At 39.4% G+C, this 25,350-nt stretch overlaps 1 protein-coding gene across 1 annotated transcript in view; it reads left to right on the forward strand.

Moving 5' to 3' along the window:
- The first annotated feature begins 560 nt into the window (after nucleotides 1-560).
- naalad2 (N-acetylated alpha-linked acidic dipeptidase 2) overlaps nucleotides 561-25,350 on the forward strand; it is a 151,807-nt gene continuing 127,017 nt past the window's right edge. The window contains exons 1-3 of the mRNA XM_072577777.1: nucleotides 561-1,279; nucleotides 1,544-1,649; nucleotides 24,261-24,447. Coding sequence (XP_072433878.1) covers nucleotides 1,198-1,279; nucleotides 1,544-1,649; nucleotides 24,261-24,447 — 375 coding nt within the window. The 5' untranslated portion in view covers nucleotides 561-1,197. The remainder of the gene's footprint in view (nucleotides 1,280-1,543; nucleotides 1,650-24,260; nucleotides 24,448-25,350) is intronic.

Raw genomic sequence — 25,350 nt, forward strand, 5'->3', positions numbered from 1 at the left:
CTGTTGGACTATAACCTGGTGTTGTGTGATTTGTAACTTTACACACCCCAGTCCAACACCGGCATCTCCAAATCATTATTCTGATAAAATCTTAAATTATCTTGGAGCAGTGAATTGAAAGAAGGTCTGGGATTTACATATTAATCAATGGAAGTCTGCACCTCCATTCTAATTGATTAAAGACTTAATTGCCATCTAGGTTTGTTCAATACATTCATAGAAGTTGTATGACCCTTTGATCTTTTTCTGAAAAATTCTGCGTCCGATGTATTCTCTCCAGCTGTCTGAGCAAGGAAATGGGACTCCGAAGGTTTGCGGTTTCAAATGACCCTGTTGAACTGTAACTCGGTGTTGTGTGATTTTTGACTTTGTCCACCCCTGTCCAACAGCGGCACCTCCACATCATATAGGCGCAGTTACAGCTGAGACGGGCTGGCCTTGAGGTCAGAATACCTGACATAAATTCACCCAAACGAACCTTCAGTGAGGAGCTTGATTCTAAGTCACGCGTTCATATTGGTCAAAGGAACAAAAACATTCTGAAGGCTTCACTTAACGAGTTTCGATATCGACCTTGAAACTCATTCGGGATCACTGAACATCGTGCAAACAAACAGGAGAAACATTCCTGCACTAGGGCTCAAAAACGCAGTGGTCTTTGGTAGCTTGTCTTGTTGACACAGACACCGACACCTACTGGAATCCTACCAAATATCCGAAATGATAAATCTTCAACCTCAAGGATGAACAAGAGCCTCGTCTTGAAAAGAAAATGATAGCACCGCCAGCTCTACCTGTGCGAATGAGTGGATCAAATTACAAGGTGTAGAGGAGATTGAATTGCAGCAGACAGAATTCAGTAACACATTCCAAACTGGTGGATGTGTATAGAACAAAATTACGGATCAAATAAACAATAGTTAGCGCTGTTTATTATCAGAACTGCAAACTGTGTTCAGACTGAGCTCCAAAGTTGCATTGGCTGGACTCAGTCCAGTCACGAAGTAGATCAAATTCTTAACGTCTGCAAAATATCGCGTGCTCCATTTGCCTTAACTGCAGAGAACTAACTTTCCCTACACTCTCGCAGACTTTTACAGCTGGGGCAGTGAATTGTTTCCAGCTCATAGTTGTTGGTCGAAGTTCAGTTCCGGCATTTCCATCTAAGATACGGGAGACCTGGCCACAACCTCAAAAATGAGGTCGGGTGTGAATTGGTGCAAGTGGGCGCGAATGTTATTGATATTCACCGCAATATTTTTGTTTGGGTTTCTAATTGGTGAGTATTGAGTCCCCGAACTGTGCCTTCACGGGAAATGGGGAGTGAGTTGAAGAGGTGAAAAATAGAGTTGAATTTACTTCTATTAGAACTGGACTGAGTCCACTGATACGAAACATGTCTTACCAGTACGGCAAATAAATTTTTCCATAGAGCTGCATGTTATTAATCAAAACGAGGTACCGCTTAGCAGTTCATTTCCAAAGACCGGCTGAACAAAAGCTTCGGCAGAATGATTTTGAAATCTATAATTTGTTCTTAAAGGGTGGGTTGGAAGGCCCTGTGTGGACAACTTTCCGATGAAACCTCAAACTATTGGGAGCAAGCTGCTGAATGAAATGCAAGCTGAAAACATGAGAGTATATCTGCGGTAAGAGACTTTATATGCTTTAGCTGGCCTACGTCAGCTTCCAATTGTGTTGGTGTGAACACCTAGATTCTGCTTTCAATAAAGTAGTGACTCGACAGTGAATGAGTCCCATATTGCCAGCGGTTTCTTATGTTTAGCTCGGGAAATACGTTTTAGATTATCTGCTCAGTGTCACATTGTCTGCAAATTAGCTGCAATTATACTTGTGTCACAAAACCATACCATTGATTTGAACAAAACAAAGTTGCCCTTCAGCAGTAAGATACTTTTGGATAACCCCAGAATTTGTGGAAATCAGAATGTTACAAAACATAAAGTATTAACTTGCAGTATGTATTCTGTGGAATTTTATACAGGTATAGGAAAGCATCATTAAGTGTTGTACTAAATCAAAATCAAAAGAACTGCAGATGCTGTAAATCAGAAACAAAAACAGAAGTTCACAGTGTGAAGATATATACAAAATATTTGTTGAAAGTCTCTGCCAGTTTCTTGCTCCCAATGATAATTTCTCCTATCTTTGTCTCAAAAAAGCTAACAATTGTTTTAGCAGCTCTTCTTTTTTTATAATTGTAAATGCTCTTACAATCTGTCTCTTCCTATTCCTCATTATTTACATTCTGCTTCTCCCCACCCCATCAGCTTTTTGTGGTCCTTGGTGGTGGAATCAAACAGACTCTAAAATACTCCTAATCCTCAGACTTACTAATAATCTTAGTAATTTTATTATCCTATTTGTTTAAAATAATACTATCCTGAACCTGAAGTAAAACAGAAATGCTGGAAAAACTCAGTAGGTCTGCAGTTTGTATGGAGAAAGGAATAGAGTTAATGTTGCAAGTCCAATCCATCTCCTCTTCAGATTCTTTTATCTATTTATCCTGTCGTCATTAGTGAGCTCTCTCATTGTACCTGCTCCTTGTACCGATCTAAGTGGCTTTATTTAAATTTGTGATTCTTGTTTTGGACTGGAGTATTTCACTTTCAAACTTAACTGTGGATTTAAATTGGATTCCTGTTTCCCAGGAATTTTTTTTAGCCAGCTCCACTGAACTGAGGAGATTCTAAATCTAGAATTTTTTTCTAATCTTTGAGTTTATATATATATAAACACACATAGAGCGAGAGAGAATTTTTTGAAGTAAAGCCAGGAATCTTTTATTGTGAGATTGTTAATTAAATTTGCCCTATTACATAAAACAATGCCAGATTTGAAGTGCCTTTATATTTGATTCGACAACAGACAGCTCATAAAACTAACATGAGCATTCTACCATCTCACCTTCCAGATCATCAATAAGTTGATTTGTTTAGTCTTTACGATAATTACAGTCCCCAACAATTACTGCATTGCATTAGTTATAAACTCTGATAATTTCTTGTTTAGTGCTCTGTCCAATGGTGTAATTAGGGAGCGCAAAAACTATTCCCACCAGTATTTTCTGATCTTTGCTATTTCTAATCATCACCTATAACTAATGCTACTCTTAATCTTTTGAGCCAAGATATTTTCTTACACATATCCTTATGTTATCCCTTTTATCAGGACTGCCCCCTCACTTGTTGCATTTTGTCTTATAACAGTGTTGTATACTCTGGAATACTTATTTCTTGTCTTGGTTATCTCTTAACCATGTTCCTGAAACCTCTAACAAAAGGTCTAAACCATCATTTGTGTCACTAGTTGTTTCATTTTATTGTTCTCACATTCAAATGAAGACTCTTTCTTTTTCGTTTAAGAGCTACTATCTTCTCAGATTTCATTTACTCAATTATGGAATGTGGGCTGCTCTGGCTGGGCCAGCATTTATTGCCCTAATTGCCTCAGAGGGTCAGGAGTCACATGTAGACCAGACCAGGTAAGGATGACCGCTTCCTTCCATTAAGGACATTAGTGAATTAGATGGGTTTCCCTGACAATCGACAATGAATTTATTCCACCATCTATGCTAGTAGGATATGAACCCAGGTCCCCAGATTAGCTGAGTTTCTAGCAATAATATTACTAAGGCATCACCTTCCCACAGTATACAGTATTACTGTTGAACTCTCCACCTCTCCTGTCCCCCTCTGCTTAGGTTTAACCATATTGTTATGTTGTTCCATCATCTTAACTTTTTAGTTTGGATTTCTAAGTTCTACTCCCCCCCCCCCCCCCCCCCCCCCCCCCACCCATTCTGTCCCTGTGTTACTTTTTGTCTTAATGTCCTGGTGAACTGTCTATATTAATGAAGAATAATTTAAGTGAAATGCATCATAATAGAACAGCTATCTAAAACAAGCATTAAATTGTATAATCTGCTTGAATTACGTGGCAGATGTAGTAATACAGAGATGATTACCACTGAGATCTTTACTCTTTAATCTGGAGATAGTTTCTAATCACATATTCAGAGATATTATGACTTATCTGTGGAGCAGATGGGATGACCCTGCGATGGGACAATGATCATGGGGATGCATTGGCCTATTTGTATTATCGTTAGACTATTAACCGAGAGACACAGGTAATGCGCTGGGTACCTGGGCTTGAGTCCTGCCATCCTGATGGTGGAATTTGAATTCAACCAAGGTCTGGAGTTAAGAGTTTAGTGAAGCTCTTGTTGATTGTCAGGAAAAAAGATCCCATCTGGATCACTAATACCCTTTAGGGAGGAAAACTGCTGTCTTAGCTGGTCTGGTCTACATGTAACTTCTAAAGCACAGCAATGTGGTTGACTTTAACTGTCCCTGGACAATTAGGGATGGACAATAAGTACAGGCATAAGCAATAAATACAGGCCGAGCCAATAACATCCATGTTCTGTAAATTATTTAAAATTTATAGAATTTACAACAACCCCATTAGCCAGAAAGGGTCAAAAGCTGATCATATTTTGGAATTTTCTTTTAATAGTGCTAATGGAAATGAAATTTACCCAAAGGATGCAAATTCCAATTTTAACACATGATATCTGAAAATTTGTGTAGGGATGTTGACAATCCCTTCTAAATAACGTCACAAAATTCCGATCTACAAATTGAACTATTCACAGTGGAAGACACTTGCGTTTCCTATCTGCACATCTCAAGGTGAATTCTGATTAGCAATCCATGCTACTGGCATTCTGAAAAAGTAATCTGCAATCACTTGACAGCAGAGTCATAGACATGTACAACACAGAAACAGACCCATCGGTCCAACTTGACCAGATATCCTAGATGAATCTTGTCCTATTGGCCAACAGTTGGTCCATATCCCTCTAAACCTTTCCTATTTATATCCCATGCGGACGACTTTTAAATGCTGTGATTGCACCAGCCTCCACCACTTCCTCTGGCAGCTCATACCATATGTGCTAGTCAAGCAAGAGGCTGAAAGCCAGGAAGCATCAAGATGTGGACAAGTCAATGTTTTGGGTGTAACCCTTCTTCAGGACTGGGACCACGCTCTGCGTGAAAGAGTTGCCCCTTTGGTACCCTTTAAATCTTTCCCCTCGCACACTAAAAGTTTGACCTCTACTTTTTGACTCCAGGGAAAAGACCTTTTCTATTTACCCTGTCCATGCCCCTCATGATCTTATGAATCTCTATAAGGTTACTCCCCACCCTCCAATGTGCCAGAGAAAATAGCCCCAGCTTATATGGCCTCTCCCTAGAGCTCAAACCCTCCAATCTTGGCAACATACTTGTAAATCTTTTCTGAACCCTTTCAACTTTCACAACATCCTTCATATAGCAGAGAAACCAGAATTGCAGACAGTACCACAAAAGTGGCCTAACCATTGTTCTGTACAGCCACAACATAACCTCTCAACTTCCATACTCAATGCACTGACCAATAAAGGCAAGCATACCAAACACCTTCACTATCCTATCTACCTGTGACTCCAAATTCAAGGAACTATGAACCTGTACTCCAAAGTCTCTTTGTTCAGGAGCATCTTGCCATTAAGTGTATGTCCTGCCCTGATTTGCCTTTCCAAAATGCAGCACCTCACATTCATCTAAATTAAACTCCACCTGCCGCTGTGGCTTATCTGATCAAGATCCAATTATATGATTAGATTCCCTACAGTGTGGAAACAGGCCCTTCGACCCAACAAGTCCACACCGACCCTCTGAAAAGCAACCCACTCAGACTCCCCCTGACTAATGCACTTAATTCTATGGGCAATTTAGCATGGCCAATTCACCCGAAGGAAACCCTCGCAGAAACAGGGAGAAAGTGCAAACTCCACATAGACAGTTGCCCCAGATGGGAAATAAACCCTGGTCCCTGGTGCTGTGAGGCAGCAGTACTAACCACTGAGCCACCGTGCCGCCCCACGGCAACCTTTGTTGTCCACTACATCTCCAATTTTGGTGTCATCTGCAAACTTATTAACCATTGCCTCCTATGTTCATATCCAAATCATTATATAAATGATGAAAAGCAGTGGAACTGACACCAATCCTTGTGGCACATTACTGTTCAGAGGCCTGCAGTCTGAAAAGCAACCTTCCATCATCACCCTTTGTCTTTTACCTTCGAGCCAGTTCTGCATCCAAGTGGCAGTTCTCCCTGTATTCTATGTAATCTAACCTTGCTAACCTGTCTACCATGAGAAAACCTATCGAATGTCTTACTGAAGTCCACATAGATCACATCCACTGCTCTGCCCTCATCAATCATCTACATTACTTCTTCAAAAAATTCAATCAAGTTAGTGTGACGTGATTTCCCACACACAAAGCCATGTTGACTATCCCTAGTTAGTCCTTGCTTTTCCAAATTAATGTAAATCTTATCCCTCTGGATTCTCTCCAACAAGTTGCCCACCACCAATGTCAGGCTCAACGGTGTATAATTCCCTGGCTTTTTCTCCTTAAATAGTGGCACCACATTAATCAATCTCCAGTCATCCAGCACCTCACCTGTGGCTCTCAATGATATAAATACCTGAGCAAGGGGCCCAACAATCACTTTCCTAGCTACCCACAGAGTACTAAGGTACAGCTGATCAGGATCCAGGGATTTATCCACCTTTATGGCTTTAAACCATCCAGCACCAACTCCTCTATAATATGGGCATTTTTCAAGATGTCACTACGTATTTCCCCAAGTTCAATATCTACCATGTCCTTCTCCACAATAAATACTGATGCAGAATACTTGTTTAGTATCTCCTCCATCTCCCAGATTTCCACACAAAGGTGGCCTTGCTGATCTTTAAGGGACCTCTCTCCCTAGTTATCCTTTTAGCCTTAATGTATTTATAAAATCCCTTTAAATTCTCCTTAACTCTATTTGCCAAAGCTATCTTATGTACCCTATTTGCCCTCCTGATTTCTCTCTTAAGAATACTTTATACCCTTCTAAGGATTCATTCGATTTCTGCAATCTATATCTGACGTATGCATCCTTTTTCTTGACCAAACCCTCAATATCTCTAGTCATCCAGCATTCCCAACACCTACCAACCTTGCTCTTCACCCTAACAGGAACATACTGTCTCTGGGCTCTCATTATCTAATTTATGAAAGCTTTCCATTTTCTAGCCGTCCCTCTCCTGTAAACATCCGCCCAAACCAACTTTTGAAATTTCTTCCTTAATACTGTCAAAATTGGCCTTCTATTAATATAGAAAACTTTTATATCTGATCTATCCTTTTCCATCACTGTTTTAAAAGTTATAGAATTATGATCACTGGTCCCAAAGTGCTGTCCCACTGACACCTCAGTCACTTGCCCTGCCTTATTTCCCAAGACTAGGTCATGTTTTGCACCTTCTCTAGTGGGTATATCCACTACTGAATCAGAAGATTTTCTTGTACACACTTAAAAAATACTTCTCCATTAAAGCCTTTAACACTATAGCAGTCCCAGTCTGTGTTTGAAAAGTTAAAATCCCTTACAATAACCACCCTATTAGTCTTATAAATAATTAAGAACTCCTTCCAATTTTCGCGCTGACTGTTGGAGCGTCTATAGTGCAATTGCAAAAACGTGATCATCCCTTCCTTATTTTTTCAGTTCCATCTATATAACATCCCTTTATGTATTCCCAGGAATATCCTGTCTAAGTACGGCTGTAATGTTAGTCGTAATCAAAACAGCCCGAGCAGCTTTAGTAAATCTCCCCACCAGTATATTAGTCCCCTTCAAATTCAGGTGCATTCCATCCTTCATATACAGGTCACTCCTACCCAGAAGAGATTCCAATTATCCAAAAATGTGAATCTGTCTCCTCTGCACCAGCTTCATCCTTATTCCTATCCTCAGTAGCTCATGGCACTGAGAGTAATCCAGATTTTACTACCCTCAAAAACCTTCTTAACTTCCTGCCTAAATTCCTATATTCTCTCCTCAGAATCTCATTCTTTTCTCTTCCTATGTTGTTAACTCCAATGTATACAACAACCTCCTGCTAATCCCTCTTCATTTTGAGACTATTCTGCACGTTCGCTGAGATATCCTTGATCCTAGCACCAGCGAGGCAACACCCCATTCTGACTTCTTGCTGTCGGGTGCAGAAACATTTGTTTGTGTCTAATGAAGGTGTAGAGGTACTATACCATTTAAGAGAGTTGAAAAGCTAGCAAGGGTTGCCTGACCCAGCACACAATGTTCTGAACAAGGTTACACTTGGTTGAAACTAATAGTACAGCTATATTGTTATGGAACACAAAAATTCAAATTCGGCCAATCAGTTTAAACTATGCACCAAGATACCAGAATCCAATCAAATTTGAATTTAGTATTTTGATAATATTAAAACCAATGAAACAGTCTGATGTTTTGTGGTATAAAACCAGACATTTTGAACAGTTAGGGGGAGAACTGTCAAGCCACCAGCAAGTACAGACTGCCAGCAGAACAGCTCTCTCAAAAGTACCTGGCAATAAGAAGTTTATGCAGCAGAACATTGAAAAGATGACAGAAAAATCTGCAGAGGAAGATACAAAGAGAAGATTTGACAGCTGACTGGTTTTGAAAGTTGAGGTTTTTTTGTAAATCTAAATTTTTTTTTATCAGGCTAGTATTGTAGAGTGATGGTAAAAGATAGGTTTAAGAGAAAGGATTTGTAAATACTTGTTGGTTTTAATATTCTCTGTTGGACTTAAAGAGTAAAGTTGTTAATTTTTATATTAAATAGTGACCTCTGGGGTAAGTCTTTGCCTCTTGAATTTTAACAGATTACAGCATGAGGTGAATCCTTTCTGTGGCTGGCTTAAATTAGCGGAGGGATTTACCCCATGTCGTAATATGTGCCTCTTGCAAATGTGTTTTACATTTAATGTCAGACACTGTGTTACCCAACCCATTCATCTATCTACCTTTTCAAACTATATCCTTATGGAATTTTATAGTATCCCTACAGTGTGGAAACAGGTCATTTGGCCTAAGAAGTCCACAGCATCTCTCCAAAGAACATTCCAACCAGACTCACACCCCCACCCTGTCCCTGTAACCCTGCATTTCCCATGACTAATCCATCTACCCTACACATTGCTGAGTACAATGGGCAATTTAGCATGGCCCAACCACCTAACCTGTACATCTTTGGACTGAGCAAGAAAACCCACACAGACATGGGGAGAACGTGCAATCTCCATACAGACTCTCATCTCAGGTTGGAATTGAATTCGGGCCCCTGGCTCTATGAGGTAGCAGTGATAACCACTGAGCCACCGTGCTGCCAGTTATCTCTTCCCTCTCTTCCTTCCAGGTTTTTGACTATATGGTCACCTCATGTTTCCTGAAAATCCATTTGGAATCTGCATAATTCTGATGAAATGTCATGAGTTGAAGCAATGACCCATTGGTCAGAAGTGATGCTGGGTAATTGGCATTCTCTGTGAAGATTATTGTGAATCTGCGTTTTTACAGCTTTACAGCTGTGTCTTTTTTGTCCTGGCTGCAACAACAATGCTTCAGTACGGTCACCCATGCAGAAAAATAGCAAAAATGAACAGTGAAGTTGATAATTCCTTTATATGACTTTCAGGTTCAGGTACAGTTATTAAATGATTCAGTGAGGCAGGAACAAAAGTAGCCAGGCTGCAGGATGAGGATGTTTTAATGTCATAGATGAAGGGAAATAGTCAATTGGTGAGGAGAGTTTGGTCAGGAGAGGTAACTGGTATCTAGCCCAAGACTTCAGTCATAATTCATTCTTTGAGATATTCTTGTAGTGTCCTAGGCAGTGTAAATTAACCCCTTAGAAAATTAAACTTTAACGTAATTAGCATGAATGGGCATGGATCAGGACCTCTGATTGTTCACTAAGTTCAATAGTAGGGACATCCCAACATTCACTACTGTGACTTTGGAAGAATCAGCCATTAACTCTGTTTTTATATTGACAGATGCTACCAGCCCTGCTGTGTATTTAGCAGTTACTCGTATTATTATAGAAGGTTTTCAGTTTGGTTTCCATACCTGCCATGGTGTTGAAATGGCTGATCAAAGTCACACTGATTTCTGACCATAACCATAATACATTAGTGCATCTGTGTTTGCTCTGAAGGTTTCATCAGAGAAGCCTACAATATTCTCGTTCTATCCTTATTGTCTCTTTCATTGGAATTGCTTTGTTTTGTTTTATTCACACGCGTCCAGTTGTAGTCAAAGCAGAAATGGCTTCTATCTAGTCCAGTTATTTCCTGAGTCTCTCATGAATTTGTCCTTATTGACTTTCTCATTCACATCTATTTGATTTCTCATGGTAATGTCTTCTGAAGATATGGGCAAATACTTCAGTAATGACCCTGATGCCACCCAGTTTTAAATCTCCACAGCCTATCTTGGCACGTCCACTTCTTCTGATGTCTAACTTCTTGTCTGTCAGTTAGTTATAGGAGATCTGTCATTTCCTTTACTTAAACATTGAGAAGACTGAAGTCATTGGGAAAAGTTTTCCCATTCCTGGTGTGGTGTTTGAAATGTAGAAAAATATGGGAAGAACGAAAAAAGTCACATTCTTAACGTCAAGGAAAATGTTCCCAATTTCTTCCCTCAAGCCATCAGTGGCGACTTCAGAATCTCCCCACTGACAGCCACTACATTATTTCCATACGTTTACATCTCCATAAAGACCCAACTCACCTTACTCAACAACAACAACAAAAACAGGAGTTGCTGGAAAAGCTCAGCAGGTCTGGCAGCATGTGTGAAGAGAAATCAGAGTTAAAGTTTGAGATCTGGTGATCCTTTCTCAGAACTCACCTTATTTTTATGCTACTTCCAGTTCCCTTTCTTTCAGTGAAAAACTGGACGGTGCAAAATTCTGCCATGTAAACCAAAGCGGGTACCTGGTAGCAGTAGCTCACCAAATCCTTCTCTAGGCTATCATGCAACTGTCTGTTCAGAACAAAGTCCTTGCATACTCCTTGGCTACCATTTTCTTCGATTCTTCATCCACACAAGTCAGCATTGGCAAACCACCATCACATCATCATGCCTGCTCTCACCACTTCAGCAATTCAACTCTTTTCTTTGAAGCTCAGTCACCTCTCGTATTTAGATTCTTCTGCCAGATTCATTTGCACTCTGGGGTGACACACACATCTTTTCTGTCTGTACTGGATGCATCTCATGGCTTTTAGCCATCTTTCTTTGAGAATGTTTGGAAGCAGCCAGCCACTATGTGCTTCACATTGTTTTCTTAGTGCGCATTCACTGACTTTAGCACTGACTTATGAGCTGCTGCTGTTTGTGTGGCTTGCATTAATTTTTTGGCGCACTTGTTCTTTAGTCCTCTGTCTTAGGTAGCTAGCTTCTGTGGCTTGCATTGCTTTTGATCACAGACGGTTAGACTGGCAACTTGTAATAGTGGGAGCACTGAACCTAAAAGCCATGCAGGGGCTGTACATGTCACCGTACAGCACTGTGCTACATCGTCATCAAAGTGGTAGCATGAGCCAGTCCTTTTGTGTATCAAGCTCATTACATATGCTTTTAGCAAATGGCTGTGTCTAAAGGTCAAAAGGGAGCAATCTTTCAGATATTTGTGTGTAAAAGTGAGTTTGAGTAGAAATTAGTACAATTATATGCTGATGGTTCATACCTTTAGCTAAGTACAGAACATTGGTCCATGCTTTCTGATAACCTGGATCTAGAAGACAGGTAAATTAGGGAATTTTGCATACTTTTAAAAATGTTTAACTTTGGTGACTGTGGGAATGGTGGATCTTGATTTTCAGTGTCCTACTCTAATGAGTTGTGAAAATATATGATGTACAAACTTGTGGAGTTGGGGATCAATGCATTAGTGTGGCTAGAAGATTGTTAATGGATAAAATGCAAACAGTATTGATAGATGGGATTTTAATTAAGTTGTTAGATCGTGATTAGTAGAGTGTTGCAAGGGTCAGTGCTGAGGCCTCAGTATTTGAGATCTGTTTATGCCTTGACAAAGAAACTGAGAGTAATCTACCTCATTTTACTAATGATATGAAGCTAGGTGGAATATAAGGAAAGCATGTACAATAAGCAGTTAGGAAGACAAATAATGTCTTGATCTTTCTTGCAAGTGTTTTAAAACACAGTGCAAGAATAAAATTGTAAATGAATGAAACCTGACAGATCACACAGCATCAACCTGTGTCAACCTAGGCACTGGCCAACAGCAAAACTAGCATTGTTGACCCTGCAATGTCCTCCATATAACCATCTGGAGGCTTGTACCAAATCTTGAAAAGCTGTGCCACAGGCTCATCAAGCCACACCCTGATGTCATCTGATACCTGAATATGATTATGTCTCTGCATTGATGTGACAGGACCTACCCACCAGAGAAGGCAGTCGGGAAGAAGTTGCTTGGGAGTCATCAGCGTTGAGTCCAGATCCCATGAATTCTTACAGCATCAGGTCAGACATTGGCAAAGAAAATCATCTTCCTAAACTGTACTCATGCCAGCTGATGAACCAGTACTCTTTCATGTTGAATATCACTTGGAAGAATCATTGGTAATAAGGGTACATTGAATGGAATACTTTGATGTCTAAGCTAGCCTTGTCCAAAAGGACATACCTGCTGTGTGTCTGTAAGAAGTGGTGATGGAACCAATGAGAGGGAGAAATCTACCTCACCTTGTCCTTACCAATCAACCTATCACAGAAGAATGTCTCCAAAAATGCAATCCATCATGTTGTGTAGCACTGCTATTGAGTTAAATGAATGGATGTCGCACATACCTGGTGACTCAGGACTGGGTATCCATAAATTGCAGTGGACCATCATCAGCAGCAGCAGAGTTGTAATCAACCACGATCTGTAACCTTATGGCCTAGCATATACCATCAAGCTAAGAAATCAACTCTGGCTCAATAAACAGTTGAGAGGGGATACCAGAAATAACACCTATTCCTATTCTTTACTTTTCTAAGTTCATACCTAAATATGAGCTGTTAAACTAGTGAAGCTACAACACAGGACTACTTACATGCCAAACAGCTGGAGCATAGGCAATAAATTGGTCTAAGTGATCCCACAACTAACAGAACAGCTCAAAACGCTGAAATCCTGCCATAATCAGTTGTGAATAGTGGTGGACAACTAAACCACTCACTGGAGGAGGAAGACATTGCTCCAGAAATATCCCTATTCTTAGTGATAAGGGAGCCCTGCATGTTAAGGCAAAAGACAAGCTGAAACATTTGCCACCCTTCTTCAGCCAGAGTGGCAGTTTTGATCCATTTCAGCCTTCTGCTGAGGTTTGCAGTTGTCAATTTTCAACTAATTAAATTCACTCCATGTGATATCAAAAAATGGCTAAAGACACTGAACCTTGCAAATGTTAAGGGCCCCAACAACAATCTGACAAGAACGCTGAAGGCTTGTGTTTCAGAAGTTTGTGTGTCCCTAGCCAAGCTGTTCCAGTGCAGCTATAAAATTGGCATCGACCGAACAATGTCAAAAATTGCCCTGGTTTGTCCTATTCACAAAAAGCAGAACAAATTCAACCTCGCCAATTACTTTCCTACCTATTTACTCTCACTTATTGGTGAATGGATGAAAGAGGTCACTTGCAGTGCTATAAAGATTAGATTAGATTACTTACAGTGTGGAAACAGGCCTTTCGGCCCTTAAAGTGGCACTTAAAAATGAGTAACCTACTTAATGACTCTTTCATTTAATTTCTGCCAGGACCACTCAACTTCTGACCTCATTATAAATTTGGTCCAAATATGGACAAAAAATCTGAACTCTAGAGGTGAGAGTGACTGACTACCCTTGATATCAATGCTGCATTTGACCAAGTGTGGCACCAAGGAGCTCTAGCAAATGTAGAGGTGAATGGGAATCGAGAGGAAATCTCTCAAGCCGATTAGAAGCAGACCTAACACAAAGAAAGATAGTATGGTTGTTGAGGGTCAATCATCTCAGGTCCAAGTCATCACTCCATAACTTCTGAAGGTTCTGTCCTAGGCTCAACCATGTTCAGCTGCTTCATCAATTACCCTGCATCTATCATAAGTTGAAGATATTGGCTGAGTATTGCACAATGTACAGCACCATTCACGACTTCTAAAGTACTGAAGTAGCCCATGTCCATATACAGCAAGACCGAGACATCATCCAGATTTGATTTGATAAGTAACAAGTTATATTTGAACCACACAATGTCAGTCAGTGGCCGCCTCTAACAGGAGAGAATCTAATAATGGCTCCTTTTGTAATACTTCACCTGGAGCATTGCATTTAATTATTTTTCCTATACAAATGAAAGGTATGATTGCCATAGGACAACAAAGGGTCACCAGATTTTGAGCGACTTTACCTACAATGCAAGGCTGAGTAAACTGGGGATATTTTCTCTGGATTTGAAGAATAAAAGATGGATCTCATTGAAACAGACAAGATGCTAAAGGAGCTTAACAAGGTGGACACTGAGATGATGTTGCTTCTATCTGGGGAGTCTAGAGCACTGGAACAATCTTGAGATAAGGAACAAATCAGTGAGGATTGAGATTAGATAAGGAGAAAAATCTTCACTCAATGGACTCTGAATGTTTGGAATTTAGAGATGTGATACATTGTTCAATACATTTAGGGCTAAGATGGACATATTTATGGTCTCTCAGGAATCAAGTAATATGGAGAAAGGGTAGGCAAGTTGATTTGTGACAGAAGATTAGTCATGTTGGGTAATATGATTGCTGTAAAGACTGTTGTGGGTCAAAAGAGATTGAGTTAGGTGCTATGAAGTGTTATGTTAGGTGTTAGGGCTTGAGCAGGAAGGACTGTTGATCAGATGGTTTCAATCTTAGTGATTAAAAACATGCCTGCGAGTTTCTTACACTTAGTGTGGGAAATGAGGGTTGAGAAGTTTGAGGAGAAGGGTTAATTTTTTTTGGTAGAGACTTGAGGCTAGGACATACCCTTTTATTCTTTGTGTGATCCAGTCAAGTATGTCAGTGAATGTCAAAACCATTTATTGCCAAGTGCAATGAAATCTGGATACCTTGTAAGACAGTGGAATGAAGGCCAATGCAAGGTAATAAACAGTCAGAGTCCTAGTTTTCATGGGGCCTAAGGCAGCAAAGGTGGAGGTGAAGATAAGGTTGCTTAGGTTGATAATTCCTGAATGTCATGGTGAATCGAAGCCAAATGCGAGATAATTGGGAATTTTATAGTAAAACTGTAAGCGACATTAGGAAGAGTTATTTTTACTGGTGGATGCAGAAGCAAGTTAATTTGAGAAGGAGAAGGGAATACAGGTGAAGAAAGATACAAGGAAGTGTAATGTATGTTTGAATATGATGAAAGTAACAAGGTCACATGAAATGACTTGTCCATAGAATGGACATGAGTTTATACTAGCATAACCGAGTTATGAGGGGTGAACAGATCCCTTGTCGTATTCTTCCACTGGTCACAACAAAGATTGAATTTAATTAGGAGGCGACATTACATACAGTCTGCTATGTACATTTGGCAGTGTTATGATTCAGTAGAATAGCCGACTGGAAATTGAGCCACTTTATTCCCAGAGTCGTCACAAAAAGTAAAGGTTTTATAAAATATATACAGATCCCCAATTTGCTTGTCTTCTCGATCCAGGTTGATATAAAACATGGATGAGGTTTCTGTACTGAACAAGATTTACTATTCATTACAAGTAATTAGCCTCTTACTACAGGTAAACTGTTATAAACTGTCTTCATATAACACTATTTATTATAATGTCAATCCCCTTATAAACTCTCCCTTAAACATGCACATGGACAGTCAGACTAGCCACGATGGCAAAAATAGTTTATGGCAAAGGAGAAGACTACAAAGACAGTTTTATAGTTCTTGACCCCAGGTTCCGTTGTTGAGAAGATCCGAAGATTCTACTGTTGGCCAGTATGCTACTTCAGTCATCTATCTATGGAAACTTCTACTGGGTTGGTGAGAAACACAAGGTGGCTGGTTCATTTATAATAGAAGTCTCTGAGTTATCAGTTAAAATCACAGCTTCCAACAGTTGTTGAAGTCAAGGTAAACTAGTTTTCTTTAGGTTTACGGTGAGTTTTTACTGCAGAGAACAGAGATACCATTTTCAAGTTGGGAAAGAACTGAACGCTTTTCTCTCTTTCTTTCTTTTTCTCTCTCTTTCTAACACTTTCCCAGCTCCAAACTGTTCAGTTACCCAAGAACCAACAGGTTTTGCAGGCAAAAAAGCTCTCTGTCATAGAAAGCTGTTCACTTGCCCATAGACCAATCAACGTCTTGCCAGCAAAAGCTGCATTTGTGCACTCCATTAGCAAATCATCTACAACTCAAACTTCAATTATTGCTCGGTCAAACAGTTGGTTGCATAATGCTTGTAATGGCTTACTTTCTTTTCAAAACAGCCAGCCATCCTTTTAAGCTGTGTTTTTTTAAAACAGCCCTTTCTCAGTTCAGCACACAATTATTAAAACACAAAAATAAAAAGACTTCATATACACTTTTTCTTTATCTGTTCTGAAAAATTTTAATTACTCACAAGGCCATAAGAATAGAGGCCAGGGTCATGAGATTTTCCTGAGAGCTACGTTTGATTTTTGTGGGGTGGGTACTTATAGAGTCATAGAGATTTACAGCAGGGAAACAGATCCTTCGGTCCAACCCATCTATGCCGACCAGATATCCTAACCCAATCTAGTCCCACCTGCCAGCACCCGGCCCATATCCCTCCAAACCCTTCCTATTCATATACCCATCCAAATGACTTCCTCGTTCTCACTAACTCACTTAACAGATGATGAAGTATGTATTACTAATTCCTGCTATAGTTGTGTTGACCAACAGGGTACTTACACTTGCAACAAAGCAGAATTAGAATTCATCAATATCCTCAATTATCAACCTCCATTAAAGTTAAATCCACCAAACACAAGCAAAGTGTTAACTTTGTAGATGTCATAGTAATTAAATTTCCTGAAGATAACAGGCATAAGTTAGCAACAAATACTTTTTTTCTAAAATAAGAAATGCACACTTCACCACACACACAGATTTCATCCTGCATACCATGTGGTCAGAGCCAATAGTTATAATCGTATATACATGAAGCTGGAACATTTTAACAAGGTTAAAGTTTAAAGATTCTAGACTTAACTTTAACAATTAAAACTGTAACAGCTTTGATTACAGTATTATCCACTACCATTTTTACCTCATGAAGAAGATCCTGAACAAATGCTGTTTGAATCAAAAGACTCCACTGTTGATTTCAAGGAATTCGTTTTTTCACTAAGTTTCTCCAGCTCCCAGTTAACCGAGTATTTGTTTGTTGTCATATTGAAAACTCTTTTTCCTGCTTTGCACAATCAACTACTGCAGCTGTCTTCTACATCTACCCTTACCAAATGTTTTTTTTTGCCCTCAGCCACCCTGGACACTTCCTTCACCTCCATCTCCCACCCCACAATCTCCCCCCAGCAGACAGCATCCTACCTAGACATGACACCTTCTACCCTAGGTAGAAGGTACCTAGCCTACAGCACCACTGTGGATGTGGTGTACGTGGATTTTAGCAAGGCGTTTGATAAAGTTCCCCATGGTAGGTTCATTCAGAAAGTAAGGAGGTGTGGGATACAGGGAAATCTGGCTGTCTGGATACAGAATTGGCTGACTCATAGAAGACGGAGGGTGGTAGTAGATGGAAAATATTCACCCTGGAACTTGATGACCTGTGGTGCTCCGCAGGGATCGGCTCTGGGACCTCTGCTGTTTGTGATTTTTATAAATGACTTGGATGAGGAACTGGAAAGATGGGTTAGTAAGTTTGCTGATGATGCTAAGGTTGGTAGAGTTGTGGATAGTGTAGAAGACTGTTATAGATTACAACAAGACATTGACAGGATGTAAAACTGGGCCGATAAATGGCAGATAGAGTTCAACTTGGAAAAATGTGAAGTGATTCATTTTGGAAGGTCAAATTTGAATGCAGATTACAGGGTTAAAGACGTGATTCTTGGCGGTGTGGAGGAACAGATGGATCTTGGGGTCCATGTCCTTAGATCCCTCAAAGTTTCCACCCAAGTTGATAGGGTTGTTAAGAAGGAGTATGGTGTGTTGACTTGCATTAGCAGGGGGATTGAATTTAAGAGCTGTGAGGTTGTGCTGCAGCTCTATAGAGCTCTGGTTAGACTACACTTGGAATATTATGTTCAGTTCTTGTCACCTCATTACAAGAAGGACATGGAAGCTTTAGAGAGGGTGCAGAGGAGATTTACCAGGATGCTGCCAGGACTAGAGGGTATGTCTTATGAAGTAAGGTGGAGGGAGCTAGGGCTTTTCTCATTAAAGTGAAGAAGGATGAGATGTGGCTTACTAGAGGTGTAAGAGATGATGGGAGGCATAGATAGAGTGGATATCCAGAGATTTTTTTCCCAGGGCGGAAAAGACTGTCACAAGGAGGCGGGATTTTATAGTAATTGGAGGAATGTTTAGGGGAGATGTCAGAGGTAGGTTCTTTACACAGAGTGTAGTGGGTCCATGGAATGCACTGCCAGTGGTGGTAGGAGTATCAGATACATTAGGCATATCTAAGCGACTCTTGGATAGGTACATAGAAGATAGTACAATAAAGGGTATGTAGGTTAGTTTGGTCTTCGAGTACGATAAAAGGTTGACACGACATCAAGAGTCTGTACTGTTCTATGTTCTAAATTAAGACTTGGCCCATAACAATCTGTGTGACCCAATTTCTGAAGCCAAGTATTTTCCTAGCTGCTTGTCCAAACATAGGCTGTTACTTGCTAGTGAACCAGTCAGCTGAACATGAAGATTAAAATTGGTCTGTGATTGGAGAACATGAGAGATGCAAAATTTGAGATTGATGGAGCAGTGCCTGTCCCATTGTATGTTTCAAGAATTAATTAAGGTAGATAGATGAGCTGAAATTGGATGACAATCTGGGAAGTAGTAATCACAAAACAGCAAATCTTAACATTCAAGCTGAATGTCGAAACGTAATTGGAAAAGTTAGAATATCAAATTGGATAGGGCAGATATTCGAAGATAAAGAGTGATGCAAGTGAGGTTGAAAGGGAAACTGGCATGGCATTGGCTAATAGTAGTATTATTTTGCAAGATTAAGTGATACAGAAAATAATATATTCCATCAGAAAAGGAAGCTAGTAGTTTTAGAATTGCATTGATAAGTTTAGGTTAAAGCACTCAAGAGTCTATGAACAGGCAGCACTTAATTATATAGCACATTCAACATAGTGAAAAAAAGAAAATAGATAAGATTTGACAAAAAAAATCACATCGGAAGATATTAAGACTGGGAAGCTCAGGGAAAGAGGCCCAGCTACTTAGATGGTATTATTAAAATGTGAAATTCTGCAATTTTATCATGAAACATAGAATATTAAGGCCAAGGGGTACTGATGGGTCTATATAAAGCCTCAATTAAACTATTACATTGGGAACCACTCTAAGGAGAATATTGTGACATCAGAGAGCGTGCAATACAGATTCACAAGTATATTCTAGTTCTGAGAAAAGGCCACTGGACTTGAAAGATTAACTCTGCTTTCTCTCCATATATTGCCATACCTGTTGAGTTTTTGTAGCATTTTCTATTTTTGTTTCAGATCTTCAGTGGTCTGCAGTTCTGAAACAAAATGTGTACATTGTCTAGTATCAGGAAGACTTGGAAAGCTCAGAGCTGATTTTTGTAGAACAGAAGAGATAGCTGCATAATTGCACAATAAGAGTTTAGATAGATAAAGAATAGAACAGAATACTTTCCAGTAGTTACTTTCCAGTAATACTTTCTAGTATTACAAAGTACTTTCCAGTAGTTGAAGGGCTTAAAATGAGAACTAAGTGCATAAATACCAGATTAAATATCAGGCATTTTGAACAAAGAATAAGAGGTCACATTAATCAGTAAATACAAGGAAAAGTCATATAGATGTAATTTGAACTAATAAATTTATGGCCCTCGTAAAAATTTAAAACACAGATAAGCTGACTGACCATCTGCTAATGTATATGATAAAATATTGCAAAGTGCATTATTGGAGTAGCTAATTTGAAGGAAAGAAATTAAAATTAGACATGATCTAGACATAAAAATAATCACTAATTTTTGAGAAATGATGCTGCAGTAATTATGTTAGCAGAGACATGAGAGTGCCTGTTTTCTGCTGAGATCTATTTCAATTATAATGCCTCAAAATAAATTAAAATTCAAGTACTTTGTGATCGCAGTTGCAGGAAGGTTAAAGCATATATAGTGCAAACAGAAATTAAATCATGGAATTATGCCTTCTGTCTTTCACTTGAGGCACCATAGTGTTGTTCAGGTTTGACTTGAATGGTGCCGTTTTCTTCGGCAGTTCCTCAAGATCGAGGATGACTTTCTTCTGCTTCGGAAGCTGGGTCCTGAAATGTCTGGTTGGATACTGGGTTTGCAAACCCTGCCACAGGTGGGGCAACAGGTGTTGGCTGAAGTGCATGGGTCAAATGCTTGGTTTCTTGAATGTTTCTTCTGCAATCTGCGGTGGCCTCTGTATTGGTTTGTCTGAAATACTCAAAATGGTTACCATCTTTGTGAATGTCTCCCCTCAGTTTGGGCAGTTCTGAATTAGAAATGAGTCCATTGAGATATTGCATTATTTTTCAGGGAGGCTGATGAGAATGAACTTGCAGCATTTCCTCTTTCCTCCTGGTAACTGTATACCATGACAGAGTAGAGAGCCTGTTGAGAAGTCTTGTGTCAGGCATTTGAATAATGTGGTCAGCCCAGTAAAGCTAATTAACTAACTAGATTTTGTGGATGTGGGCTTGAGAGAGAACACTGATATTAGAGCACATATCCTGCCAGTATATTGACAGGATTTTGTGGATGCATTGTTGGTGATCTTTGATGAGAAGCTTGTGGTTTAAAGCACCTTTTGAACATTAACCATGTTTCCACCCATACGGAAGTGTTGGTAGATCAGCAGCTTGGAGTTGGATTTGAAGTCTTTTATATTCAAACACTCTGGTCCTCACATGGCCACATGCACTGTCATTTTGGAGGTGGTGTGAATTTTGTTGTTGGTATCTGCCCTTGCTGAGAGGAAGCTTCCAAGGTAAGGCAATCGATCCACATTGTCCAGTGGCTCACCTTGAATCACTAGGTGAACCCAGTGTTATATGGTGGGAGAAGGCTGCTAGAGGACCTTTTGTGTTCAGGATGTTTATAGTGAGGCCCATTCTGTCATATCCTTCCATGAATGCGTTGACAAGACTTTGATGCTTGGCTTCCAAGTGTGCACATGTGTGGGCAGACATGATGTCTGCATACAGTAGATTGATTATGGAGATTATGTGGTCTTGGTTCTGGCAGGGAGATAATGCAGGCTGAACAATATCTCACAGATCCTGTAAAGAAGCTCCATACTGGCAGGAAACATCATGGATATGGGGTCGAGAGTTGTAGCAAGGAAGATGGAGTGAGCCTTGGTGATGTAATCCCAGTTTGCACATATTGTGTTTGTGGTGAACCCATTGATGAGGATAATGACTTGGATGCCAATATATGGGTGATGGTAACAAGTTTCTTCAGGTAGCCATATCTGAGGAACATACTCAATAGGTCCTCATGGTTGAGAGTCAGAGGTCTTTGTGATGTTAAAGAAAGAGATTTCTCGAGGTTGATGCTGCTCCCTGCACTCTTGTTGAATGTGCATTGTTGTGAAGATTGTGTCTCCTGTACCTCTTGATAGGTAAAATCTGCATAGTGACTCTCATTGGAGCTCTTTGGCAATTGTGGCAAACAATGGGCACAATTACAGCATTGTTTATCCCTGCTGTACTCTCCTGCTTCCTGATGAGGGAGTTGAGTTGGTGTGTACAAATCATGTGTGCTTCCTGCCATATTTTAGTATTTGTATGCTCCAGTGGCTTATTGATTCTGAACTGTTGGGCAATGTTTTCAATCTCATGTTGGGCTGGAGTTGTGCTGGGATGATGAAAAGTAAAATGCTGTGGAATGTGTTCTTAGAACACTTGCATTGAGGACTAATTATAAATGAGAGTGGTGTAATGTGAGAATTCATCCAGGAAAGCCTACTGAACTTGGCCTGTGGTACAGACCACAACATTCTTTCTCACATGGGCTGACTGGTGATCTCCCCTTCTCTTCCCACCTGCTTTTGGTCTGTATTGGGAGAATTTGTAGCTCTATGCTCAACCTACTTGACTCTGTAAGGAATGAAGCTTCCTTGACTATCAAGTCCTGGGGTGGGACTCAAACCAGAGCCAGGGGGAGGTGGCTGGGTATGGAGCACAAAGAAATAGGTATCCTCTTTTTCTTTGGGTGGGTGAGTGACCCAGTGGGCACAGAGAACTCCAAAGGAGGTAACAACACTCATTTCCTTGCTGTCTTTTTACCTGAGGTGTTGTGGGTTAGCTACCTTACTATTACCCCACTCCTAGCTGCACATATTATATTGTCAGAGGTTGAATAACATTCTAGGTGGCTATTAATCAGTCCTTTGACAGGCCAGTACAAAAATGGTGGGATAGCCATTCATTTTATCATTTGTGTTACTCCTGCCTTCAGATAGGCTGGTGGGGATTCTAAATTTCACTGTGTATTCTTCATTTGCTAGGTTTGAAAACAGTTATTGATCACTTGACTAGTGATGGACTCCTAGAGAAGACCAAGTAAAGTAACTATATAACATGTATGTGGTATAGAGCTCATATGCTCTGAACATTGAGAATGCAGTGATTAAAGTTAGAAAATGTAATGCTACTATTTAAGAAAAGAAGAACAGAGAAAACAAGGAATTAAAAATTTGTTAGCCTGAAACTAATAGTAGGGAAAATGCTGTGATTCTGTTATGAGGCATCTGAGAACTGGAGACAGACTGTTGGACCAAGTCAATATGGATTTAGGGAAGGAAAAATCAAGGTTGACAGATGTGTGGGAGTGTTTTGAGGATGTACTTAGCAGAGTAGATAAAGTGATAGTAATGTAAGTGGTACATCTGTATTTTCCGAAAGCTTTTAATAAAATTCCACAACAGGTTAGTAAACAAAAGTAGAGCATGTGAGATAGGGGTTGATAGATTGACCTGGATTGAAAATTGGCTGATGGACAGAAAATAGGTGAGGAATCAACTCTTGGGCCCTGGCTATTCACAATTCATATCGATGACTTAGATGTGGGGATCAAAGGTAATATTTACAAGTTTGCAAATGACACAAAACCAGGTGGGTATGTGAATTGTGAGAAGGATGTAAAGACACTTAAAGCTGATTTGGACAGAGTGAGTGAGTGGGCTGTAATGTGTAATAATAATTATCCACTTTGGGAGAAAGAAATACTGTGGAAAATTTCTTAAGTGATGTAAAGAGATTGGTATGTATTGACATCCAAAGAAACCTAGGTGTTCTTAGTCACTGAAAACTAACACACTGGTAGACTAAGCAATTTATCCTTTATTGCAAGAAGTTTTGCAATTGTACAGAGTCTTGGTGAAATTAGAGGGTTGTAGACAGTTTTAGTCTCATTATCAAATGAAGGATATACACACCATAGAGGGAAGACAACCAGTTTGATTTAACCCAGGTTACAAGAAATGAAAAGTAAAAAGATTTTTAAGTTAAGAATCACAGCAAGAGATTATAACTGTGATGGGTTGTTTGCCGGTGGGGACTTGTTGGGCCGAAGGGCCAGATATAAGTGCTCTCAAATGTGACTGCCTGTCTAATTTGGCATATTCTCACCAAACAAATATAAACTGATTCTTTCTTCTGTTGTTTTAATTGTTCTATAATGAACTGAAAAGTGATACTCTAACAATACTGCAATCAATTTTGAATTGTGTCTTTAGAACAATTATGTCAGGAGGTTTTATTACACTACACAGAGAGTGACACTGCTAGGATTGAGTTAATTTGCTCCTTTGTTTAATGTATTGTCAGGTCATGAATGGCTCAAAGTGTATTGTTTATACATTGACAATCAACTAGATTGATGTGTTCAGTTCAGATGTTATAGAGCCAGACTTCAATTAAATCATGAATTAGTTTGTTTTTTTTGCATATTCTAAATTATTTCCTATGTTAAAATTTTCATTTTTTCACTCTACAGGTTCATCAGCTTTCAAGTATTCATGAGCATTAATATGATTTCCTTCAATTTTATTTCATTCAGGAATTGGACACGATTTCCTCACTTAGCCGGAACTGAAAAAAATCTCCAGTTAGCCCAACAGATACAAACACAGTGGAAGAACTGGGGACTGGATTCAGTTGAATTAGTTCACTACGATGTCCTGTTGTCTTATCCAAACAAAAACAATCCTAATTACATCTCTATTATTGATGAGAATGGAAATTCGGTAAAGTGAAAGGTCTTGCATTTAATTTAGATCCTTGCATATTTTTGTTAATTTTGTTTTATTTATTTAAACAGCTCCAATTTTATTTCAGAAACCAGGAACATTGCGGCCATTAGGTTGTACAAAATTTGTGTATTGCTGATAAAAGACATACTTTTCGCTTTGCACTCAACAGCACCTTTCACAAGAATACATATTCAATGGAAAATCTAACAAAGCCTAGCTGTTAACTATCAGCTTTAATGGTTGAATTCTCTATGGCAATGACTCTTATCGATCAGATTCCACTTGCCACTAAACTGCAGTCTTTCCTCATTACTATTATTATTGATTTTCCCTTGACCTTGTATTCTTGAGAACTGTCTTAATGAGAACAAATTGGAAAACTATGATTAACAGATGTGTTTTTCAGCAGTGCAGAGATTTTAATTCATTTTTGGTATAATTTCTTCATGCTATATGTTTAACTAGTTTATTATACTTCCAATGTAAACTCTAGTTTGTTTTTTCCCTTGCCATTAATATTACAGTAAAGTTCATACACTCACATTTTCCCTCATTATATTCCATCTGCCAAGATTTTACTCACTCGTGTAATCTGTCTACGTCACTCTATAAACTATGTTCACCACAGTGACACTTACTTTAAATGTTTAATGAAACTCTTACTGTCTGTCTTTATATCATTTGCTAAAATTGTATGGGGATCCATTCCAGGTAACTGGTCATACACTGAAATCTGCAATCTCTAAACCCAGACTTGCAACTCATCTGGCAGGTCTGAACCTATCTGCTGGCCATCTGTTATATGGTCTTCATGCCTTGTCACTAGGCTCTGGACTCTCAATGCCTCTCTTAGGCCTTCTTTGATTTGAATGTGTCCCTTGAATCTTTCCATAACAC

Source organism: Chiloscyllium punctatum, chromosome 9 (genome assembly GCF_047496795.1).
Source record: "Chiloscyllium punctatum isolate Juve2018m chromosome 9, sChiPun1.3, whole genome shotgun sequence".
Classification (NCBI taxonomy): Eukaryota; Metazoa; Chordata; class Chondrichthyes; order Orectolobiformes; family Hemiscylliidae; genus Chiloscyllium; species Chiloscyllium punctatum.